The sequence below is a fragment of the Neofelis nebulosa genome, chromosome 1 (genome assembly GCF_028018385.1).
Source record: "Neofelis nebulosa isolate mNeoNeb1 chromosome 1, mNeoNeb1.pri, whole genome shotgun sequence".
NCBI classification, from domain to species: Eukaryota; Metazoa; Chordata; class Mammalia; order Carnivora; family Felidae; genus Neofelis; species Neofelis nebulosa.
In genome coordinates, this window is record NC_080782.1 from 67,475,752 (window position 1) to 67,498,746 (window position 22,995).

The 22,995-nt window shown below is 49.3% G+C and overlaps 1 protein-coding gene across 4 annotated transcripts in view; it reads left to right on the forward strand.

The window, feature by feature from the left end:
* The window catches only part of MCC (MCC regulator of WNT signaling pathway), a 435,778-nt gene that overhangs the window by 402,846 nt on the left and 9,937 nt on the right, over positions 1 to 22,995 (forward strand). For all 4 annotated transcript variants that reach the window (XM_058724854.1, XM_058724863.1, XM_058724880.1 and 1 more), the window contains 3 exons: positions 2,187 to 2,421; positions 7,243 to 7,449; positions 11,945 to 12,045. In XM_058724854.1, coding sequence (XP_058580837.1) covers positions 2,187 to 2,421; positions 7,243 to 7,449; positions 11,945 to 12,045 — 543 coding nt within the window. The remainder of the gene's footprint in view (positions 1 to 2,186; positions 2,422 to 7,242; positions 7,450 to 11,944; positions 12,046 to 22,995) is intronic.

Below are 22,995 nucleotides of genomic sequence, written 5' to 3' on the forward strand. Positions count from 1 at the left end.
GGACCAATAGGGATAGGGTGGGGGTATGTCAATATATGAATAGAGTGACTGACTAATTTTAAGGTATGGGCTCATATGATTATGGGGGCTGGCAAGTAGTAAATCTGTAGGACAGGCAGACTGGCTGGAGATCCAAGGAAGACTTGATGTGGCAGTTTTGAATCTGAAGGCTGTCTGGAGGCAGAATTTCTTCTTTTTGGGACGGGGGGGATATTGGGTCTTTTCTCTGAAGACCTTCAACTGATTCGACAAGACTCACCTACATCATGGATGGTAGTCTGCTTTACTCAAAGTCTGATGTAAATGTTAACACATCTAAAAATACCTTCACAGTTACATTTAGATGGGTGTTTGGCCAAGCAACTGGGTACTGTAGCCCAGCCCAGTTGCCACACAAAATTAACCGTCGCAGCCTATGAGGAGGAGGTGTTGTATGTTGATCAGGCTGATCTTGCTCCCTTCATCTATGAGATACATCCTACCTGTCCTGATGGGCTGAAGAGAGTGGGGGGTGGGGGGAGCAATCCCAGAGTCTGTGGTCCTCAGGAGCTTCCAATCCCAGCGGGAGTTCTCTGACTTGAAGATCACCCAAGCCCTAGGGGGTTCTCTTCCTCCTGTGCACGGCCAGCTGAGTGGGGGAGCTCTAGCTTATCACCTCTCCTCACCTGTGTCTCCGCAGAAGCCTAGTCTTCTAGATAATGTGTCTAGATATGTGTCAATCCCATAAAAGTGGAATGGGCCTTGGTCACACCTAGGTTATAGAGCAATTGCATCTGCTGAGTTGGGGTCCCAGGCCTGTTACCCCTGTTCTAGGCTGAGGTGAGGAGGGCAGGCCTGGGCCTACGGCAGCCAGCAGCCCATGGAGACTGCTCCTTGTTCCTGGCACAGCTTCTACAAATGCGAGCTGTGTGAATGCTGGCCTGAGGCATGCGAAGACGGTGGTCCAAGTCCGGTGTCTGGCCTCATGACCGAGCAAGCCACCTAATATCTCTGAGCCTCAGTCACCAAATTGGTAACAACAGATGGTAATGCCAAACTGGCCTGTTTTGATGATAGTTAAATGGGCCTCTGCCTGTTTGTCTGCCATTGTGCTAAGGCCAGAGCCATGAGGACTGCATCAAGTGTAGGTAAGTCTAGTGTAGATCCAGAGAAACTGTAGGTCCACACTGGCCTCAATGCTCGAGGACTGACAGGGTGCAGAGGGCCTCATTCTGAGCCAGTGGGGGCAGCCTGCCCACTGCCAGAAAAAGCCAGAGCCCTCTCTAAGAGCCAGAGCCTGAGTTTTCCTATGATGCTTGTTCCTGCATGGTGGTCTGGGTCCCACACAAACCTTCATGGGCCACCATGTTCTCAGGGTTCATCCTAAGTGCTCCTCAGGTCTGGCAGCCATCACCGTTCAGCATGAGCATCCAAGGGCCGCTTGGATGGGCCTGAGTCCCTGTGGTGGATGCTATACTCAGCCATGATGCAGGAGGAATGGCAGGGAGGCCAGGGGCATCCTGCTTTTCTAAGTTGTCACAGTAACAGCACACACACGTAGGGGTTTGTTTCACGGTACAGCACTCCCCTTTCTCTACCACACCTTCCACTGCCACCCCGAGGGGATTGCTTTCAAAGTCCTGGACATGTGTTTGCGCAAGTGAGTATGTGCACACACGCACGTCTATAGATCACACCATAGGCATTTTGTTCTCCAGCTTTATTCCTTAACATCTCCCCTTTTTAGGTCCTGTCCACATATACACCGATTTTTTTTTTTATTATATACTACTTTTCATCCTATTTCTCCACTTAAAATATTTCTACCATTGTCATAATTATTACTGTAATGTCCACATCACTTACGGCCTTTTGGAATGTACCATAACTAACTACACCCTCTATGCCATGAAATATGTTTGGGTGTATCTTGTTGCTTCGGTGGGATTATTTCCTCAGAATTCATTTTTAGGGTCCACATGTTGTGTTAAAGGGTGTAAGCATTTCTGTTACTCTTCAGACTTATTTCTCTATTAAAAGGTTGTATCAATTTACCATGCCATGAAGAATGCTTTTTTTTTTCTTTTTTGGAGGTGCAGGGAGATTACTATTTAAACACCATTGGAGAGATGGGTATGGAGAAGAGTCAGGAAAAAGACCTGTTCGCAGTGGCTGGGGAACATGATGGGTTTTCTCTGTCTCCTCAGCACAACCAGCTCCACAGCCAGTAGCTGCGACACGGAGTTCACTAAAGAAGATGAGCAAAGGCTGAAGGATTACATCCAGCAGCTCAAGAATGACAGGGCCGCAGTCAAGCTGACCATGCTGGAGCTGGAGAGCATCCACATCGATCCCCTCAGCTATGATGTTAAGCCCCGGGGGGACAGCCAGCGGCTGGATCTGGAAAATGCCGTGCTAATGCAGGAACTGATGGCCATGAAGGTACCGTGGGGGTGGGGCCCCCTGGAACCCTGTGCCCATTTGCTTCCATGTCATCAGGGGGAGACAAGAAAAGGCCCTCTGAAAGCAGGTCCACGATGATGACATATCAACCCCGTCTAGGTTCAGTCACCTCCCTCTGGAGGACAGCCAGAGCCTCATTTGTAGGCAGGAATAGTATCAGTGTGCCTGGGGTCACTTGAGCTGGATATGTCCCTAGAGAGGGGTCAGCTGAACTCAGGAGAATGCCTAGGGGTGTCCCAGCTCAGCTTTGGAACATCTCATTCTCCAAGAGAAGCCAGATGAGATCCCTCCAGGTTGGCCTGTGTCCACATAAAAGGACCCCTAATCTCCAGAAGCTTATGGTGCTTCTTGGGTTGAGGCTAATGTTAATGTGGAGTGGGGGAGGATAGGGCAAGGGCCGGTGCATAACTTGGACCAGAGCCCCAGTTTCCTGACGCCCTTGTCCCTTTGGTGCCATGGGTAGCCTGCTTGTATCATTCTGCTCTCTGGTGAAGTTTCCCAGCGCTGTTCAGGTCAGTGTTTCTGACAAGATCTTGGGCTGTTTGCCCAGCTGGCTGAGTTATCTGCTGGCATCTTTAGAGCAGGGGGAGCTCTCTTGGAAAGCTGGTGCCCCTCATTGAGAAGTGGTTAAACTGCCATCCCTTCAGCAGCACACACTCTGCATGTTTCCGGCCAGGGGTGCCAAGCACTTGGCCTTACTCTCCTGAGTGCTTTCTCTGAAGACTGCTGTGGTGCCGTAAGACTATATCTGGTGTCTGTTCCCAATTCAGGCCAAGAGTTTGCAAACCCTTGGAATTTCCCGAGTGTCTTTGTTATGCTAAGGAGGCAGGCCCCCTGGAAGCTGCAATACCAGGGCTGTCCCTGGAAGGATCTAGCATGTGATTATAGAGTTGGGATTTCCAGCCCCTTGACCCCCGGTGAGGGTAGGGAGTGCTGCAGATTGAGTTCCACTGGGTGGCCTGCGATTTCATCAATTGTGCCTAGTCCTGAAACCCCAGTGAAATTCCTCGACACTGAAGCAGAGAAGATCTGCATTCAGCATGCTTCCAGGCACACCCTGTGTGCACCCTTTATGGTAAAACTAGATATAGGTAGTGCTTTCTGGAGTCTAGCAAGTTACTGATCATGAGTGGATTGTGGAAACCTGGTTTTTGGAAGCAGTTGGTGGGAAGTGCAAGTGACCTGGGACAACCCCCTCCCCACCTCACCCACCCCCAGCACTCATGGCTGGTGTTTGAAGTGAAGGCAGTCGTGGACTCTATCCTTACCTTGTGGGGCCTGGGAGAACTCCAGGAAGTTCAGGTCAGAGTGTGTTGTATTGCATACACCCAATTGGAGTGGAAATGAAGAACCACTTGCCAGGACCGAGCTCCTTTATGGCTGCAACCAGCTCTCTGCTTGTGGCAGAGGTGGGCACTGGTAAGGGCTGCTCCTGCAGGTCTTAGTTCTGCACAGGACTCTGCTGCCAGACCTGCTAACATGGGGAGTCAGGGCCAGGAGCCGTGTTACCAAGCCTTCTCTCCAAACTCCATTCTCCTCTGCACAAAAGTGTGGTTCGCACAGCCTTGGATTCTGCAGTGTCTCTTACTCCCAGGTACTGAGACGTGAGGGAGGGGCTCAGGGACAGAAGCCAGCTTAAAACCATAGGCAGGTCCACTGGGCCAGGTGGTCAAGGAAGTGCTGAATTAATAGCTAGTAACTGGTGTCTCCTGTTGGGACCAACATTGTCCTCAGAAAAGAGCAGGGTCCCCTCTGGTTAGCTCACCTCTGGAGAGCAGAGAGGAGCTGCCAGCTGTGGTCAGCCCAACACACTCGGGTCACTTGCTTAATGTGTCCCTGTCCTCAGCGATTGCTCAGTCTTGAGTCTAACTGAAGCCTGGGAAGACCTTGGGATGTGGCAGTAAATTAGGAATCAGCTTCTTTGCTTCTAAGCTGATTTATCGTGTCCTTCCCACTCAACTCAGACCCTGACTTTTGTTCCCTCTGGGGAATCCTCATGAACCCTTGGCTGATGTCTCTGCTCATTGCCCAAGAACCAGGCATTGGGTCCATCATCACAGTGCCTTTTTCCCCAATTAGGAGCCCTCTTTGTGGGCCTTTGCACCCCACAGCATGAGCTGTGAAGCTGCCCTTTCGTTATGTGTTCCAAACACGTTTCCTTTGGCCAAAGACTAAGGATTTCCTTTTTATGTTCAAGCCAACATGTTGTGCGATAAATTCCGGGTTACTCTGGCCAAGAAAGACTTTTTTGGTGGAATAAAGGCTCTAATATTCCCTTTGCTATTTGAAAATAAAATGTGTATACATCATAGAAATTATCTAAAAGAGCAGAAATTATAAAAAGCTGGGAGAAAATAACCCATAATATGATCCAGAGGCAGCCATTGCCAGCCATCTGGCTTGGTTCCCTTCCTCTGAGGTTTTTGAAGGATAAACATCAGAGTCCTCTCCCTTCCCTACACAGCATGTTCAAGGGTATGCGCACCATTCCAGGGCCACTAGCAGCAGGTTATGTTGGATTTCACCATTTCACTCTAGGATACAATTGCTGAGACGCTCAAGTTTTCTGGGTTTTTCACTTCCTGTACATGAACTTTTTGTCTCTAGACGATCTACTTGGTTGCTTTTCAAATCCACTCTTTTTTGAATAGCCTTTCCTTCTGTTACAACTCTTCTTTCTCTCTTTGTTTTAAAGATTTGTTTTCTAGTGTTTGGCCTGTTATTTCTGGTTCTTATAAAGGTGGATTTTATCTCATCATGATTCATTTCCATTTTCTCTCTGTGTGGGTTGGGAGAACACCAGCTCATCTTCAGTGGAGATTGTATCTTCTACCAAGTCCTCTTGGGTAGTAGATGTCCCTACAGAATAGTTCTGTGTGTGGATCTGTTTGGACCCATGGGTTTCAAAGACTGAGAACTAGTTTCTCTTACATTCTTTGCTTAGGATTCCTGTTTCACATCTTCACATGACAAGTTTGTGGTTCTGGTTCCTCAAAAGAGGCTCTTCCTTTTCCCACCCAGACCTTGAGGGATAAGTTCCCTCACCACATCTCCAGAAAATAAATCTAGTCTTTTACTCTAGGCAGTACTTTGAGAGTCCTGGCTCATGTAGAGGGTCTCTGTTCTGGCACTCAGCCCTGCCCTTAGCACAGGTGCCAAAAGCCCTAGATCCTAGGGCCTTCATCCTGGTCCGACACCTCCATTGGCCTGTACTATGGCCACTTTGCCTTTCCTCTTGGGCAGAGTTCCCCTCTTCATTTCTGGCACCCATGGATTCATTTTTCCTTCTTTTGAGCTTGCATTTATTTATGTTTGTTCTGGGTGTGACTGTCCCCATTAGCTCAGTATGCAGTATTGCCAGAACCTTCAGAATTCTGCTTCTAATGGCAAAAGATGAGAAGGCTCCGGTGTATGGAACCACCTTTCATTCTGGTTTTATAATCTCATCTTTATGAAAGATCTGGAGTCTTCTTTTGAGTAGCCACTGAGCACCTTGCCCTCTGCATGTCTAATGCCCCCTCCCTCTACCCTGATCTGAATATTATAAGCCATAGTAGGTGTCCTCTAGGTATTTCCCCACACTCTGGAAGGTGAGAACATCTACACTCCAGGTCTGGCTTATCAAGAAGAGTACACTAGGCCCATGGCTTATTACCTCGAAGGATCCATTCAGGGATAACAAGAATCAGTGACCTAGGTGAATCCTTCTCAAGGCTCAGACTCAGTTATAGAAACTCAGTTATAGAGAGTCTATCCCAGAGATAGGTGGGAAGACTGACCTGGCAGTCATGTACTGGTGGAATCACATGACAAGAGTCATGCATGGGCCCACCTTGAGGGAGGGACTGTAGCTTAGTGGTTAAGAGCCTGGGCTCTGAGCCAGACAGCCTGGGTTCAAACTCTGGCCACCAGTTTATGCAGTAATTGCGGGCAGGTGGATTTCTGTCTGTGTGCCTCAGTTTCTCATCCAAGTATGGAGATGCTCATAATATCTATCTCAGGTTGGAAGAATTAAATGGGTTACTTTGTATAAACCTTTAAAGCAGCGTTACATGCTCAGTAAGTGCTGGTGGCTATTGTTTTCTGGCTGCTGGTCCCAAGGTAGCATTTCCCTGTTTTGGAGTTACTTGTTTGTCTCCCCAGAAAACTCTAATTTGAGTTCTCTAAGACACTTTGCAAAGCTATCTAATGAGTAGTCACCTCTGAAGGACTCAGTTTCTAGTGATTTTATTTGGGCCTCCTGAGGTAGACAAGAGCTGAGGTGATACCCTGGCTCAGCTGCAGGGTGCCAAGGGTGCCACCAGGGGGCATTGAATATGTGGATTGGTGCCATGGAAAAGGGAAAGGGAGTGGGAATTGGTGGGGAGCTAGCCAGGCCCAGCCTTGTGTGGATGCCCCTCCCTCACAACCTCTTTGACAAGCGCAGCCTGTGCGTGCCGGAAGAGTGGTTTCCAGCAAGACTGGTGTGCCCGCTGAGGGGGGTGAGGGGCAGCAGGGGACGTGTGTTCCAGTTACTAGGTTCTTAGAATGAACCAAAAATCTGCTTGCCTGTAACTCCTTCATTCATCTCAGTTCTGGTCTGTAGGATGACAAAGCACATGGCTTTGTCCCCACATCAGTCCTTCAGATGGAAGAGACAGCTGGCTTATTTCCTCCCAGTCATCTTGTCCCGGCTGCAAAGTGGTAACTCCATCGCAGGGCTGGGGGTCACACCCTCAGGGCCCCTTGTCACTCGCCTGCTTTCCCACACCTGGCCCTGCTCTCACAGCGTGGGTGCCTCATACCATGTGTGCTCCGTAGGAGGAGATGGCCGAGCTGAAGGCCCAGCTCTACCTCCTGGAGAAGGAGAAGAAGGCGCTGGAGCTGAAGCTGAGCACGCGGGAGGCCCAGGAGCAGGCCTACCTGGTGCACATCGAGCACCTGAAGTCCGAGGTGGAGGAGCAGAAGGAGCAGCGCATGCGATCCCTCAGTTCCACCAGCAGCGGTGGCAAAGACAAGCCCGGCAAGGTAGGACGAAGGCACGGGGACCCCTGGGGCTCTTCCCACTCAGTGACCGCCACCACCCCTCACTGCCCCACAGCCTCAATTTCCTTATTTGCGTGAGGACTACAAGCTATTCTAGATACCTTAAAGAAGGTAACGTTTTGGGTGCAAAAAAACCAAATCCACTTTTTTTTTTTAACGTTTTATTTAGTTTTGAGAGAGTGTAAGCAGGGAGGGGCAGAGAGACAGGGGACAGAGGATCCAAAGCAAGCTCTGCACTGACGGCACAGCACCTGACCAATGCGGGGCTCGAACTTACGAACCATGAGATCACGACCTGAACCAGAGTCAGATGCTTAACCAACTGAGCCACCCAGGTGTATGTCAGATCCACGTTTTTGAAAACTTGCACTTTATGTACTAGTGAAAGCATTTTCATATGCCATAGTCTGATGAGTGGAGTGAGGAGTGATCTGTGCTGGCGTCCAGTGGTCTGGTACCGGGCTGCCTCCTTGGCTCCCCCACCTCGCACAGCAGCCATCGCCTGTTGGTCACGTCTGAACTGATCATTGCTTTTGCTGCCTCCTGTAAATCTCATCTCTGAAGGAGTAGGTACCCCCATTTACATGAGGGAAATGAGGCTCACATGAAGTCAGGGGTCTCACAGCTGATAAGTGGCAGAATCGGGATTTAACCCAGATTTGGCTCACCGTCCTCCCCCCTCTCATCCGTGTTGCCACCTCAGCTTGGCATTTCCGCCGTGGGTGAGGCGGGAAGCCGGAAGCAGCTGAGGCAAATGAGTAGGAAGGCAAGCACTGGATCACGTAGAGAGTGTCACAGAGTGTGGGCGGTCAGGTGGTGTCATCTCTCAAACTCGCATTCCCATGAGCCCAGAAGTCTTTTTCTCTAGAATCCAAGCTCATTCCATCATACTGTATCTCAGAATTATTCCAAATATTGCATTGGAGAAAAAAATACTCTGGACCCTAAAGAATTACATCCCTCACCCCAGGGTAGTGAACCTCTGTTTTCTACGTCCTACTTTCTATTGCTAATAAATGCTAGCTTCTCCAGACCCCAGTTTGTTTCCGGCCCAGGACATGGAGACATATGTTGACTTGCCAGTCTAATGAATGGCATCTCACAGCCCAAATGGAGGGGTGTCCCTGAGAGAGTTAGTACCTGGAAAGGAAGCAGCTTGCTGATTGGTGTGGCAGTGAATGGTCCCTGCCTAAACAACTAAGAACTTTGGAGCATGCTTCACAAAGGGCCACCACTACACTCTGCCCACCTCTCACCTAAGAAGGGAGCAAAGGGAGTTCATGGCCGTGGCACCCGGCTGGGCCACCTCTCCCAAGACCTGGCTGTTTTCCAGTCATCCCTTCATGTGATAGATGTGAGTGGGTCCTGATGGGGACTGGAGGCAGTTTCAGGGGTTTACATTCCAGAGAGGGACACAGGTGATCGTCACACGGTGACCTAAGGCTGAGGATCAATTCCCAGTGCGATGGAAGGGCACAGACCCAACACGGAACCCAGATGTGGAGATTTGGGACAGGTTTCCTGAACTGGGACCCAGTGGACAGTGGGCACTAACTTGAGGAAGAGGGCTGGGGCGGAGAGGTCGGTCCACGTCAATGGAACGCCAAGGATAAAGACCCCCAGGGGGAAGAGGATTTGATCTGGCTGAAGCCTACTGTGCTGTCCTGAGGACAGTGAGAAATCACTGGAAGCTTTGCAGTAGGGTGTGATGTACACAGGCTGAGCTTAGGGAAGGTCACTGTGTGGATGCCCCAGGAAACCATCTGCCCAGTGCCTGGGGAGTCGAGCCTGGGGAGGGCAGCGGCCTGTGAAGAGTTTCATATAGTAATATCTGGGGCTCAAGAAAATGGGGTTTCCTATTCTGTGTCAACACCTTAAAAATCTTTGTAGAGCCGTTTGAGTTTGTCACCAGTCACTTCGGGACAGAGCTGACAGAGCTCCAGTGTTCACCTATGTGTTCTTAGGGTGTCGTGGAAATGGACTTAGCGCGTTCTTGCCAGAAGGCCCATGAGCTGAGCATTTCCTCCTAGTTCTTGGTGTTTATTTTGACTGAGGCAAGCGCTATATTTTGTGGAATGGCTTCAAAGTACAAAAACCGGACACAAAAAGGCCAGATGGTTTTATTTTTAATTTTCTTTCTTTCTTTTTTTTTTTTTTTTCTTACATTGGAGTAAGAAGCTTTATCCAACAGTACCTTGTGTTGTTCAGGTAATGAAATTATTGTAAGCTGATTATCTTGTCTTTCAAATATTAGATCCATTTACTATTTCAGTGAAATCTCCCTTCTGGGCTATTGATTTGGTCTTGTTTGTCGGTAAATGAGGTGGGCGTTCTATAAGAGGGGTTGCCTAATTGTGAAGAGCCAGAAGTCACTATTTTACAATTTTCAGGTCACACAGACTCCTCTGCAAGTACTTAACTTTGCCGTTTTAGAACTGCAGCGTGAAAGCAGAGAACACGCAGACACAGAGGGGTGTGGGCTGTGTTCCAATAACACTTCATTGATGGGTATTGAAATTTCCTGTAATTTCTACACATCACAAAATACTCTGTTTTTCATGACTTTAAAAATAGAAAACAATGCAGAGTGCCTGAGTGGCTCAGTCGGTTAAGCATCCAACTTTGGCTCAGGTCACGAACTTGTGGTTCGTGGGTTCAAGCCCCACATCAGGCTCTGTGCTGACAGCTCAGAGTCTGGAGCCTGCTTGGGATTCTGTGTCTCCCTGTCTCTCTGCCCCTCCCCCTCTTGGGCTCTGTCTCTCTCTCTCTCTCTCGAAAATAAACATTAAAAGAAACAAAAAACTAGAAAACAACGCTTAGACTGCAGGCCTTATAAAAACAGGTGGCAAGCCAGGTTTGGATCTAGAACATCCACGCTGGCTACGTAGGGTGGGTGTTGTGCTTATTCTAAAACTTCTCTCCAGCCAGCAACCTGGGTTCCAAATCTTATTAAGTTGCAGATTTGGAGCGGTTTTTGTTTGGAGCAGTTTTAAGTTACAGCTTTTGCAGCACTTGTCTCTCTCTCTGCAACAGAGACTAACTACCAAACATGTTCGGTGAGAGGCACCAGGTAATCTTATGAAATGTTCGCGTGGTTGCTGATGCACGAAAAGAGAGGGTGTTGGAATCTCAACAGCTCCCAGGGCTGGTAGATGGAGGCTTGGGTCTGCAGGAGCAAGGTGGAGAGGGGCAGGGAAGGCAGTGCAGGTGGTGGGAATCGTTCCGAGGCTGGCCTCTGCAGAGGCCTTCTGGGTGTGGTCCCTGGGCTGCAGAGTGCTGAGGGGACCCTGTGCCCTCTGGTCATCTGGACTCCTAGTGCCCAGGTCATACTTCGTTGTGGTTCGCCTCCAATCATGATATAACTTTGTTTATGTGCTGTCTCCTGCAACAGACTACAAGCTTTTCATTCTCAAGCCTGGGGTGCAATAAAGGTCTGCTGAGCAGGTGGTCAGATGAGGGCCTTCCAGGCACTTGGTTATGCAGCTGCTGACCTCTGTCTCCACACAGGAAAGTAGAGTGCTCAGAGGGTGTGATGATTGCTTTGTGAGTAGTCCTAACTCAGTTTAGGATTTAGGAGTTCTGGCTCTTGTGCTTCCTCATCTATAAAACGAGAGGATTGGGTTTAGATGATGCCAAGTTTCCTGTCTAAGGTTAAGATATGAGTGGGGTCACAACTGAAACTAATGTAACATGTTCCAACTATACTTAAATTAAAAAAAAAAAGAGGGGGGGCGGGGACAGAGGTGCCCGGGTGGCTCAGTCAGTTAAGCATCTGACTTCGGCTCAGGTCGTGATCTCGTGGTTCGTGAGTTCGAGCCCTGTGTTGGGCTCTGTGCTAACAGTGCAGAGCCTGCTTGGGATTCTCTCTCTCCCTCTCTCTCTGTTCCTCCCCAACGTGTACTTTCTTTCTCTCAAAATAAATAAACTTAAAAAAAAATTAAAAAGGACAAACATGGAGGGTGCACTTAGGTTTTCTTCCTTTTTTCCTGGGTTTTCTAGGTGATGACACTGAACCCAGTAAAGCCCCTAAATCTAGAGAAGATTGGTTTTCTCCCAAGAAGTGGGTTGGGGGAGGGGAGCAAGGAAACTCAGGTGTATTTCCCACTTGTCTTTTAGAAGTAACCAGAGGCTTAACCCGGTGGTGAAGAGCACAGACCGAGAGCCAGCTGACCTGGGTTTGCTGCTTCCACCGCGTCCTTGCTGGTTACTTGGGGGCAACATAACTTCTCTGTGCCTTAGTTTTCTCCTTGGTAAATGAGGATAATGACTGTATCTGCCTCAAAGGGTCACCATGATGATTAAGTGGGAGAACATATGTGTGGAGTGCTCAGAGAGCACTGGGAGTCCCCCTCGCCCACCGGCCAGCCTACAAAGGTCCCAAGAAGTGGGGCAGAGCTGCCTTGTGCTTCCAGTGTGTGCTCAGGCTTGACTCCAGGTCTAACCAGAATGTGTTTACTGCCTGCCCCCCTCCCCCCAGGAGTGTGCTGATGCCGCCTCCCCAGCTCTGTCACTGGCTGAACTGAGGACATCATGTAGCGACAGTGATCTGGCTGCCGAGTTTGCCAATGCCATCCGTCGGTAAGCACCCTTCCCGTGACCCCGGTGAGCAGTTTATTCCGGAAGCAATGGCTTTCTTCTGAGTTCTCTTGGCTGCTCATGTCAGCTCTTCGTGGGTCATTACAGACTGGCCCGGGAAACAGTATGTGCTGGTATGTCCACTTTTACCCAGGCCTTGGAGGCTCAACATGGAGAAGCCCTGCTGGTGCCAGGCCTCTGGAAAGGGGAGTGGCAGGGGACAGCATATAGGCAGTCATTTCATCAGCAAGTAGAAAATGTCTTTGCTTTTTTGTTGTGCTGTTGTATTGACTAGAATCTTCAGGACAGTGTCAAATGGTGATGATCAAACAGGCATCGTCAGGGGGAATACTGCCTTTCAGCATCATTGGCTCTTTCAAGAAGTCTTCATATGTGTATTTACTCAGTCCTGGACATTTTTTCTCTACTGTTTCAGTGTTTCTACCCCTCCCTTCTTCCTCTCTTCCTGCAAGGAGGGTGCTGACTCCTCCAGATCTCTCTCCCAGATCGTAACGTTGCATATTCCCGCCATCCTTTTGCAGCGCTATCCAGTAGGCGTGGAATGCAAGCCACCTAGGAAATTTAACATTTTCTAGTAGCCACACTCCAAAAGTAAAAAGAAAGCAGTAAATCCACTTTATTTAACCTACTGTATCCAAAATATTTCAACATGTAGAGTATTTTTTTAAAAGATGTATTAAGATAGTTTTCCCTCCCCCTCCTCCTCTTCTTCTTCTTCTTCTTCTTCTTGCTCTTCTCCTTCCTCCTCCTCTTCTCCTTCTTCCTTTTTCTTCACTAAGTCTTCAAATATAGTATCTATTTTACACTCACAGCACATCTCAAATTCAAACCAAGTGTCAAGTGCACAGGAGCTCACGTAGCCCTTCCGAAGAGGTTCTTCCACTCAGTTTTCCAGCTCACAAATGGATTCTAAGCTACACCCATTGTGTCTGGCTTCCATACTGAGTTTTCCTATTTGGGTGATGAAATCGATAATCTCTTTTTTTATTTGGGTGATGAAAACTACCCTCTCTTTTTTAACAAGATGAGGCTATCTGAGGATATTTATTAGACATATTCTAAGACATTATTTTGTCTGCTGTATTAACTCTGTTTCCTCACACGTAAGTTCTTTTTAGAGTGGAGTTTTGCGACTCTCCGTCTGGGGTCACAAGCCCAACTTCTGGGCTTCCTGTTCTCCTGGCTGACAACAGCTGTCTGGCTGCATATGTGGCCCGACTGTCTGGTCCCCTCCTGTCCAGATGGCTGGTGCTTCCAGTTGGAGCACCTCAGAATCCCCTCCCTCCTTTTGTAGCAGCTTTTTTTCTCTGTGCATTTTGCGTTGTTTCCCTTTTCAATGAGGAAAAAATTTGCCTTCCATTTTTTATGATTGCTCATGGTTTCTGGTATACAAAGAGCACTCCTTGCTTTCTTGACATGCTTGAGGACTTTTAAAAAATGGGTTTCCTGTCATTTCTGGGGGACTTGGGGGTCAGAGGGGACGGCTACAGTAGACTTTCAGGCTGCTGTGCTGACCCAGCTGGGGCTGTTTATGTTACAGTGTGGCCTCCAAGCATGGGGCGTGGGGGGGATGGAAGGCTGCCTTGTGGGGAACTTCACTACCCTCCTGATTTACTCACTGTCCCATTTCGTCTCCCCTTCCAAGCCTTAATGGCTCTGTTTTCACATTGCCAGCCCCTCTGGCCATGAGGTGAAATTGTAATTGCTTTGCTTGAGGCGGGAGGAGAAAAGCAGCCCAAGGAAAATGCCCACAACAAATCCTAATGACTTGACTGTGCCAGAAACATGGGATGTGAATCCACTCCCTGCTTCCAACTGGGAGCCATTTGGATATTGTATTCTCAATTTTTCACATTCCCCAAACCCCCAAGGCCTTTGCTGGCACAATGAGGATGCAGGTTCTGCTGACTAAACAGAGAGAGACTTCGTTTGTTCTGTCAGTCACGACAGGCTTCCAATCACCAGCCGAAAGTTGGTTAGCATGGATTTCTAATCAAGACCCAGATACATGGAGCCAAGAAAGAACCCACAGGACTACAGGAAAAAGGAAAATAACGTCATTATACTGTAAATATAGCTTAGGAACTGGAATAATCATTTCATGAGGGTATATAACACGAATAACCTGAGAGCTGAGGTTTTGGGGTGTTTTTATTTTTAAAAATCAAGTGGAGGCTCACATCTTCTTTGAAGCTCTTAAATCACTGCCGAACTAGTGGTGGAAGTTAGCTGAGGGAATCTGCCCTCTATTTTCAGCAATATCTCTCCCTTGGAAGAAGGATGGTTGCAAACAACAAAGTTGTGGGCCCAGGCATCCAGGCTGCACAGAGCGGGGGTAGAGAGGGGCTTGGGAGATGGGCTAAGCAGCGGTCTTTTTTTGAGGAGAAACCTCTCAGGAAGGTAGGTGCCTTGCTGGTTCTAGGTCACTGCCCCAGGCAAGTCTCCCTGCCAGCTACCTCGCTGGGTGTCCGCCTCTGTCAGTCCTTCCCTACCCAACCCCCACCCTCTTGGGTCTTCTCCCAACCTTCTGTTTGGAATCAAACCAAGACTCCAGACAATCACACGTTGACTGTGTAACTCCCATCTGGTCTGATTTCGTTCCCTCCACTTGCACGAACATTCATTGTGCTTTACTGGCACCGGCATTACCATAAAACCCCATCTGGATGACCAGGTTTCCAGTCTTGCACAGAAGTTTTCTTATCAGGGCACCTTGTTTTTGCTGTGGTCCACACAAGCTGTGTGCCATGAAACCCTTCTTCCTCTCAGATCCCTCTCTTGCTCTTGGTCCTAGTAAAATGGAAGTGAATGACCTTTCCACCGAAGAAGTGAACTGTAAAAATGCAGTCGAGAATGTATTTTCAGAAATGACTCTCTGTACTTACATGGTGTTTGCGTAGCCTGCCTTCGGGACCTGAGCACAGCTGAGAAGAGAGGCTGTTTCAGCTCCATCATATTCTTGGGAGGCAGCGAGGAGCAGGCATTGCTCTCCATGTGATGGGGGTGGGCTGGGGACTAGCAGAGCAAGGCTGAGTAGTTTCCCAAGGTCACACAGGGAGGCAGTGGGACATTTGTGCGCTTTTACCTTCTCTGCTGCCGCCGCCCCCCCCCCCCCCCCAGCCGTGTGCTGGCAGAAGTGCTAACAGATGAGTGTGAGCTGAGCTCACATGTATGGGCTCACTTGAAGACTCTGCCCACTGTAGTATGCATGGTCTGGCCAGAGAGGAACATCTGTGCCTCTGGTACATGACTGTGCATCTGTCTAGCAGATGCTGAGGGCAAATGAAGTGCTGGGGTCCGGGGGGCAAACTTCCTCAAACTCACAGACCCTGGGTTCTGTTGGTTAAAAGGTAGGGATTCTGTGCTCTTCAGTGCTAGATAACAAGAATGGGGCTTGTGACATGGTGACCACCTCAGACGATTGCACATCCACCTGTCACTAGGCCCCCAAGCAGGGCAAGACCCCACCTGGGGAGATCAGGACCTGGCTCCGGCTCCAACACAGCCACCTGCAGAAGCCAGCCACCCTGCTGGGGGCATCTAGTCCCAGGCCCCCGAGGGGCCCTGCTGAGCCCTGTAGGGAACTGGAATCTACCACCTGTGCATGCACGTGTGCCAGATCATTCTGTAAAATGCCACCTAAAGGTGTCATCCACACATGACCGTGGCCACTCTGTCCAGGGACCAGATGTGCCCGACTCATCAAGCAGAGATGCACCTAGACATCCTTTTCTCTCTCTGAGGAGTAACGAGCCCACTGCAGTTTGGAGAAGAGCTGCATATCAGATCCCTGAGAGGAGACATCTAGGGCAGGTGGGCCCCACCTGACTGGTGTGGTCATGAGACACCAGATCTGGGGGACCTGGATGTGTCCCAATTGGGAGTGGAGCTGGCAAGAAGGAGTGGGTGCAGGAGGCAATGTCTCAGAGTTCATCGAGATGGAGCGGGAACCCCTCCTATTCTCTCTGGCCCGTGGGCCTGCCAGTGTGTGTGCAAGTCAGGAGGCAAAGAATTGCAGATGACAGACCTCGACACACCTACCTGCAGGAGTGACACAAGAACCAGGAAAAGATGTTTGAAAGCAAGGTGGCCAGTCATTCAAACTGGAGTTGGTTGAGAACGGGAGAGCTGGCTGGAGAAGGGTGCTGTGCAGGAGCAGATCTGTGAGGAATGGGTCCAAGGAAGGAGACTCTGGAGCACGTGTGTGTGCTCAAGAATGCCGCAGCGGAGTTGGGCGGGGGTCTTTGGGCCTCACCAAGTGACTTTGTGAGATGCAAATCTGATGGTTACCCTGCATCAGCGTTCTGTTGCCATGTAACAAATCATCACAAGCTTAGTGGTTTAAGACCACACCCATTTATTAGCTCGTGTTGTGCATGGGTCAGAAATACCAGGCACAGTATGACCGGCTACTCTCGCTTAGGGCCATGCTCTCCTGAGGCTCTCGGGAAGAATCTGCCTCCAACTCCTTCTGCCTGTTGGCAGGTCAGTTCTTTGTGGCTGTAGGGCTCACCTTGCATTTTCTTGCTGGTTGTTGGCCAGTGATAACTCGACTCCTAGAGGCCTCTGAAATACCTTCTGCACTTCCATTCTGAAAGTCCGCAAGGAGAACCTCCCCACTCATCAAATCCCTTTCCTGCTTTAAATCTTTTCCAGGAAGAGCCCGGCCCCTTTTGAGGGCTCACCTAATTAGGTCAGGTCTACCCAGAATAATCTTCTTATCTTAAAAGATCAGCTGTTTGGGGTCTTAATTACATCTGCAAAAATCTCTCACAGCAGCACCTAGGTTAGGTTTGATTGAATCACTGGTGTGTTGAAGGTGTCTATTCACGCCTGTGATCTTGGGGGCCATTTTAGAATTCTACCCAGTTCTCCTGGTTACTTAAAACCTTCCAGTGACTCACAGTCATCGGTGTCCAAATTCCTTAGCCAGTGTGATCTGACCCCTGCCTGATTCTCCACCCTCACCTCCTATCATGTGCACCACCACCCCCACCGCCACCCTGAGTCACACCAGACCACTTATTCTCTGTTGTGCCTCTGGGACTTCACTCCTGCTGCTGCTCGTGCCCTCACATCACCTAACCCCATACCCCAAGCACTGAAGTCACTGTGCCTCTACCCTGTCTATAAAATGGGTCTGTTTGGTGTTTTTTGGTTCCTGTGCCCTGAATTTGCTTCTATCACAGAACACATAATTGCTCTGCTTCTCATGTGCCTGGTTCCAACCTCCCCTCCCCCTGTTTCACCTGCCACCCCTTGCAGAAGGAGAGTCCCTTTTGGGCAGGGATCATGGCTTACTCACCCAAGTATATGACCTCAACTCGGATGCCTTTGTTCCTTCTAAATGGTCCCTAAATTCTCTCAGCCTCATTTCTCTCTGCTAGAGAGAAAATGCTAGAGCCTCAAAACACAGCATGTCCAGAGGCATCTGTGTGGCTCAGTCAGTTAAGTTTCCAACTCTTGATCTCAGCTCAGGTCGTGATCTCAGCTCAGGTCGTGATCTCAGTTAGTGAGATCGAGCCCTGTGTGGGGCTCTGCACTGCCAGCATGGAGCCTGCTTGGGATTCTCTCTCCCTCTCTGTCCTTCCCTGGCTTGCACGTGCGTGCTCATGCTCTCTCTAACTAACTTAACAACAACAACAACAACAACAAAAGTATTAAAAAAAAAACAAACAACGGCATGTCCAAAACAAATTGTAATCTGTTGGCTCCTGCACTTTGAAATTGGCCTCTTCTTCAGAATTCTTACTTATTACAAATTATATTTTTCTAATGATCCAGGATTACAACTTTGAAGTTTCTCTCTCTGCCTCCTGTTAGCATAGGTGGTTCTTTTCCTTAAAATCCTAGCCATTCCTGACCATTTGCATTGTCTTCTCCTGAGGTTAGCCCTCGACTCCTCAGGACTCTGGGAGTAGCATCCTGATTGGTCATTCTGCCGTTAGGCTCACCCTGCGTTCTGCCACCAAACATGCCTTTGAGCAGCACACTTCCGATCAGGTTGCTCTGCAGACGTCTTCAGTGTCTTAGCATCCGAGATCGTCTGTGTATTAGCTTGCTAGCCCATTTTCAGGTGTTTCTCCTGTACAGAGTCTGTAGTCCAGGTTCATCTAGACAATCATCTTCCCGGGAGCATCCTCTTCACCTTATGCCCCTGTCTCTCTCAACCTGTGGACTCCATCTCTCATCCCCTCCAGTAGGACACTTACCTTCCTGAAGCTTTCCTATCACCTCCACCGTGTACCTACCTGCTCTTCTCTACGCCCCCACAGGTGCTGACCAGGAGCCTTCTCAGTTCAAAGCCAAGTCCAAGTTGCAAAAATGTGCCCGGCTCTAGAAGTCTTCCAGACTTGTAGGAAGCACGTGTCCGTGAAAGGACAAAAGATGGCGCCAGTTGACCCCTGTTATTAGCAGCTATGGATTAATAATGGCTTTGAACCATACAAAGAGTAGAATAAATGAAGAGGGAATTAGCTGTGGTCCTTTTTAGAGCAGGAGCCCCTGTGAGCAAAACAGCAGCAGAATCTTCACTATTTTGTCAGTAGGGCCACTATTTTAAACGGTGCTATTTTATTAAACTTGTATCTGCTGATTCTTCGTATTTGGCTGATTTAGAATAGCAATCAGATAACAAAAGTTGTGCTTAGAATTCTGTAGATACACGTGGATCTGCAGGATGTTAATGGGGTACAAAGTCCACCTATGAGTTGATTAGCATGTAAATAACTTGCTGAGCCAGGGCCTCAAAGGGCATAGGTAAAAACCAATGTTCACCTCACACACGCACGCACGCACGCGCACACACACACACACACACACACACACACACCCGTGAGGTGGGCAGAGCTTGGGTAACTGACATTTCTTTTCATTTCTGTCATCCTCTCCGTCCCCTCCATTCCCAGAGCCCAGATAGAAGGCCTTTCCCCAGATCTCCTAGAAGCAGAGTGCCTTGCAGCCGCAGGTGAAAGCAGTGGCCCACCTGTGGACACATAGCTGCATTTCCTGGGCAAGAAACATGGTCACGGGAAAGTCTGGGCCAGAAAAGATGGTTATGCTCATCTTGCTGCTACTCCCAGCAAAATGTAGCCACGCTCCAACGTTAACACCGGCAGAGCGTCATTACCTGGGGCCACCTCATCCTCAGCACCACAGGCATGGGCTCTTCTCTAGAGGTCTTTATCCCCCTGCCCCATGCCTCCCTTTGTGACCCACAGCGAGGTGCTGAAGAGCACAGGCTTGCACACAGACCGTGGGGCACATGCCAATTCCACGGGCATACTGGCAGGTCGCTTAAGTGGGTCTCAAGTTCCTCATCTGAAAAACTAGAAGAGTACTACTAGCACTGACTGCCAAGGGTCGTTGTGAGAAGTAAATAACTCCATCTGTGTGAAGGACTTAGAGACTGCTGTTAGCGCTGCCTGGCTTTTCTCAAAGGTCAGTGTAGTTACAGACTCTGATGATGACCATGAGGGAAATAACTAGAGTGAGGTGATACAGTCACTATGGAGATGGGTTTTTTTTTTAATTAAATACAGATTGCAATGAATAGTATGGAGGAAATGACAAGGTACTGTGACGGCATACCTCTGGGACGTATGTTTAGATGGGTAGGCAAGGTGGGCTTTCACAAAGAGGTGACATTTAAGCTGACATGAGAAAGAGGAAAGGTAGCCAAGTGGAAGAAGCACATGTCGAGCCGGGGGAACCTAGTACAGGGTTGTGTGGTGGGAAACAGCATAGTGTGTGCTGGGAACTGAGAGGATTCCAGGCTGTAAGGGGGAGGGTGATACCCAACACTGGGTAGGCAGAGGTCGGGTCAAGCAGGGCCTCTGAGTTCAATGTGAGACCGCAGACTTGACTCTAAGTGCAGGTGGAAGGCACTGAAGGACAATAATATGATCTGATTTGTCCTGTTAAAGAATTAGCCAGCGGCTGTGTGAGGACCAGTCCAGAGGGTGCAGAAGTGAAGCAGAGACCCCAGTTAGGAGGCGCTCATGGTCGGCAGTGAGGGCAGCCTGGACCTCTAGGCGGTGGGGCAGAATTTTCACAAGGCTTGGTGGATGGGGATTGCCATTGAGTGGAGGTGGAGGACAAGGAAAGGGAGGAGTTGGGCTGATTCTAGACTGGTGACTGCAGCTGGGCTGTGTTGCTGTCTGCTGACAGGGCAGGAAGGGTGGATTGGAATGATGATCTGGAAGGTTCTGCTCCAGGCATGATAAATAGACGCCTTTTGAGTAGAGATGTCAAATAGACAAGTCCAGAGATCCAAGGAAGGGCCTGGAAATAACAACTTGGAAGCTTCCAGCACATAGGTCACTTTTAGGAACGTAAATGGGAATGGAGAGAGGCAAGGAAAGAAAGGGTAGGACGCAAAATACGACCCAAGTCCTAAATACTCGGGGATTTCGAGTCGGGCAGTGAAAGAGGAGTCTGTGCGGAACAGGGAGGGACGGCTGGGACCACACGGTGGAAGGCCGAGTGGGCTCAGGGCTCCCGAGTGAAGGATGAAGGTGTGCATGCACCAGGAAGAGGGGAAGGGGTAGGCAGCTGAGGTCCTGGGTGACCTGACGAGTAGTGGCAGTGGAGAGGAAGCCTGCTGGGGTTCACAAGTGGAAGGGGAGGGAGAGAGGAACCACATACGCAGACGATTCTCGCTATTGAGTAATTGTGTATAACGAGCAATTACCCAGAGACTGCAGGCCGTGTGGCCGTGTGGCTGCAGTTCCCCGCGGTTTGGTCTGATCGCAGCCTTGCGGAAGGTCTCCTGACGGCCTCACAGCCTCTCGCCCTGTTGCTCCCCTGGCGCGCCCACCACGTTTGGGTTTGTGATTATAGTGCCCACCGGCCTTTTTGTTTTGGAGACAGCGTACCCCCTCCCTGGTGGCTGGTGAGCCCTCCCCTCCTCCCGGGCACTGCGGCCCTCTCTGGACCACACATGTGCTGCCACTTACAGGTGCTCACGTTGAAAAGAAAAACCGCCCCTGGCTCTGTGGTGAGAGGCTCACAGGACCCTCGGGGAGCAAGAAGGACCATCGTTTTGGGTGGAGCGGGGGGCCCTTGACTGAAATGTGTGCGCAGGCAGGTGCCGCAGGCTTGCACAGTGAGAGTGCTACCAAAAAGAGAGACTTTTCACCTGCCGGAGGAGGCTCGTGTTCCTGAGTCAGGAAACCAGGAAGAAGGCAGGGATGATGTTGTTCTGGGCATTCTGGAAAACACCGTATTGGAGGGGCAGAGGGAGCATGTCTTGTTTAATGTTTACTTTCTTTTCTGTGTGGAGCCAAGAAAGTGGTGTGTTAGCCTCATTATCTTATCTAGACACACTATAAATTCTTTCTCGGCTAAAGGCCAAGAAAAATTTGAACCAGAAACTAGAAGGAACAGGACGTGAATGACTGAAGTTCCAAAATGACTGGAATAAGAACTTCCAGAAACTGAGGAAAGTGGTAGACTTAAGGAAAGTGTGCCCCCCTGCATGTCATATCGCATTCAGATCCAGAACCTTCTGAGACCGCGTGAAGTACATCATACATCTGGTGAGGAACACTTAGCCTTACCCATTTCGTAAATTGGCTTGGTAGTTAGAATCACCTGGGTGCTCCTGGGCCTCACCCCAAACCTACTGACATGGAATCCAGGGTGACCCCTGGTGCTGTACTGCAAGCACGTGCCCTGGTCCCCTGGTGACAGAACACAGGTCACAAATGGAAGTCACGTGGGCAATTTAAACTTTATTAGTAGCCACGTTTAAAACTTAAAAAAACAAAAGATGAAATTTACTCTAGTAAAATGTTTAGCTCAATATATCCAAAATATCATTTTAACATATAATCAATATTTTTATTTTTTTTCAATGTTTATTTTTAAGAGAGAGAGAGACAGAGCTAGAAGGGGAGGAGCAGAGAGAGAGGGAGACACAAAATCCGAAGCAGGCTCCAGGCTCCGAGTTGTCAGCACAGAGCCCTACGTGGGGCTTGAACTCACGAACCATGAGATCATGACCTGAGCCGAAGTCAGACGCTCAACTGACCAAGCCACCCAGGCACCCCAATATTTTTATTATTTTTAAGTTTATTTAGAGACAGAGAGAATGCATGCACGTGCTTGAGCACGCAAGCAGGGGAGGAGGGATAGGGAAACAGAGAATCCCAAGCAGGCTCACAGATCCCACGAACCATGGGATCGTGACCTGAGCCAAAATCAAGAGTTGGACGCTTAACCGACTGAGCCACCCAGGCACCCCACAATATTTTAAAAGTTGTTGAAATATTTTACGTTTTTTCTTTTTTTTTTTCCACATCAAGTCTTGAAATTTTGGTGTGTATTTACACTCGCAGCATATCTGGGTTTGGACCAGCCATGCTTCAGGTGCTCAGATGGCTGTGGTGGCTAGTGCTGCCGTACTGGTGGTGTGGATGTAGAGTTGTAGCTGGGGCACAGGGGTGCAAGAGCACCTGTGCTGGGGGTCACACAGACCAAGTTTGGCCACTCACCACTGACAAAATCCAAAGGCAGAGAGGTGAGTGGTAGGGACCACTCAAGTAAAGGGAATTTACTTGAGTGAGGCCAACACCGGGAAGACGTGAACTGTTGGCTTAAATACTGCCTCCAAGTGCTGAAGATACTTCTAGGTTTATGTAGGGAAAATGTGGGACAGAGGTCAGGAGGTGCGTGCAGGGTTTTGCTGGGTCAGGGTAGTCATTGCTTAAGGGGATAGTTTTGGTTCCCATCAGGGGATGCTTTGCCTGCACGTCTTTTGCCTGGGTTCAGAGATAAAATGGAAAGAAAAACTTAATTGGAAAGTGCAGACTAAGGTCAAAATGGAGGTAAAGTCCTCTTTCATGGTCACTTCAAAGTGGTTTAGTATTTCAGTCGACGAGTGACACTTGGAACCATGACTCGTATGATAGGTGTCTGCCTCACTCAAAT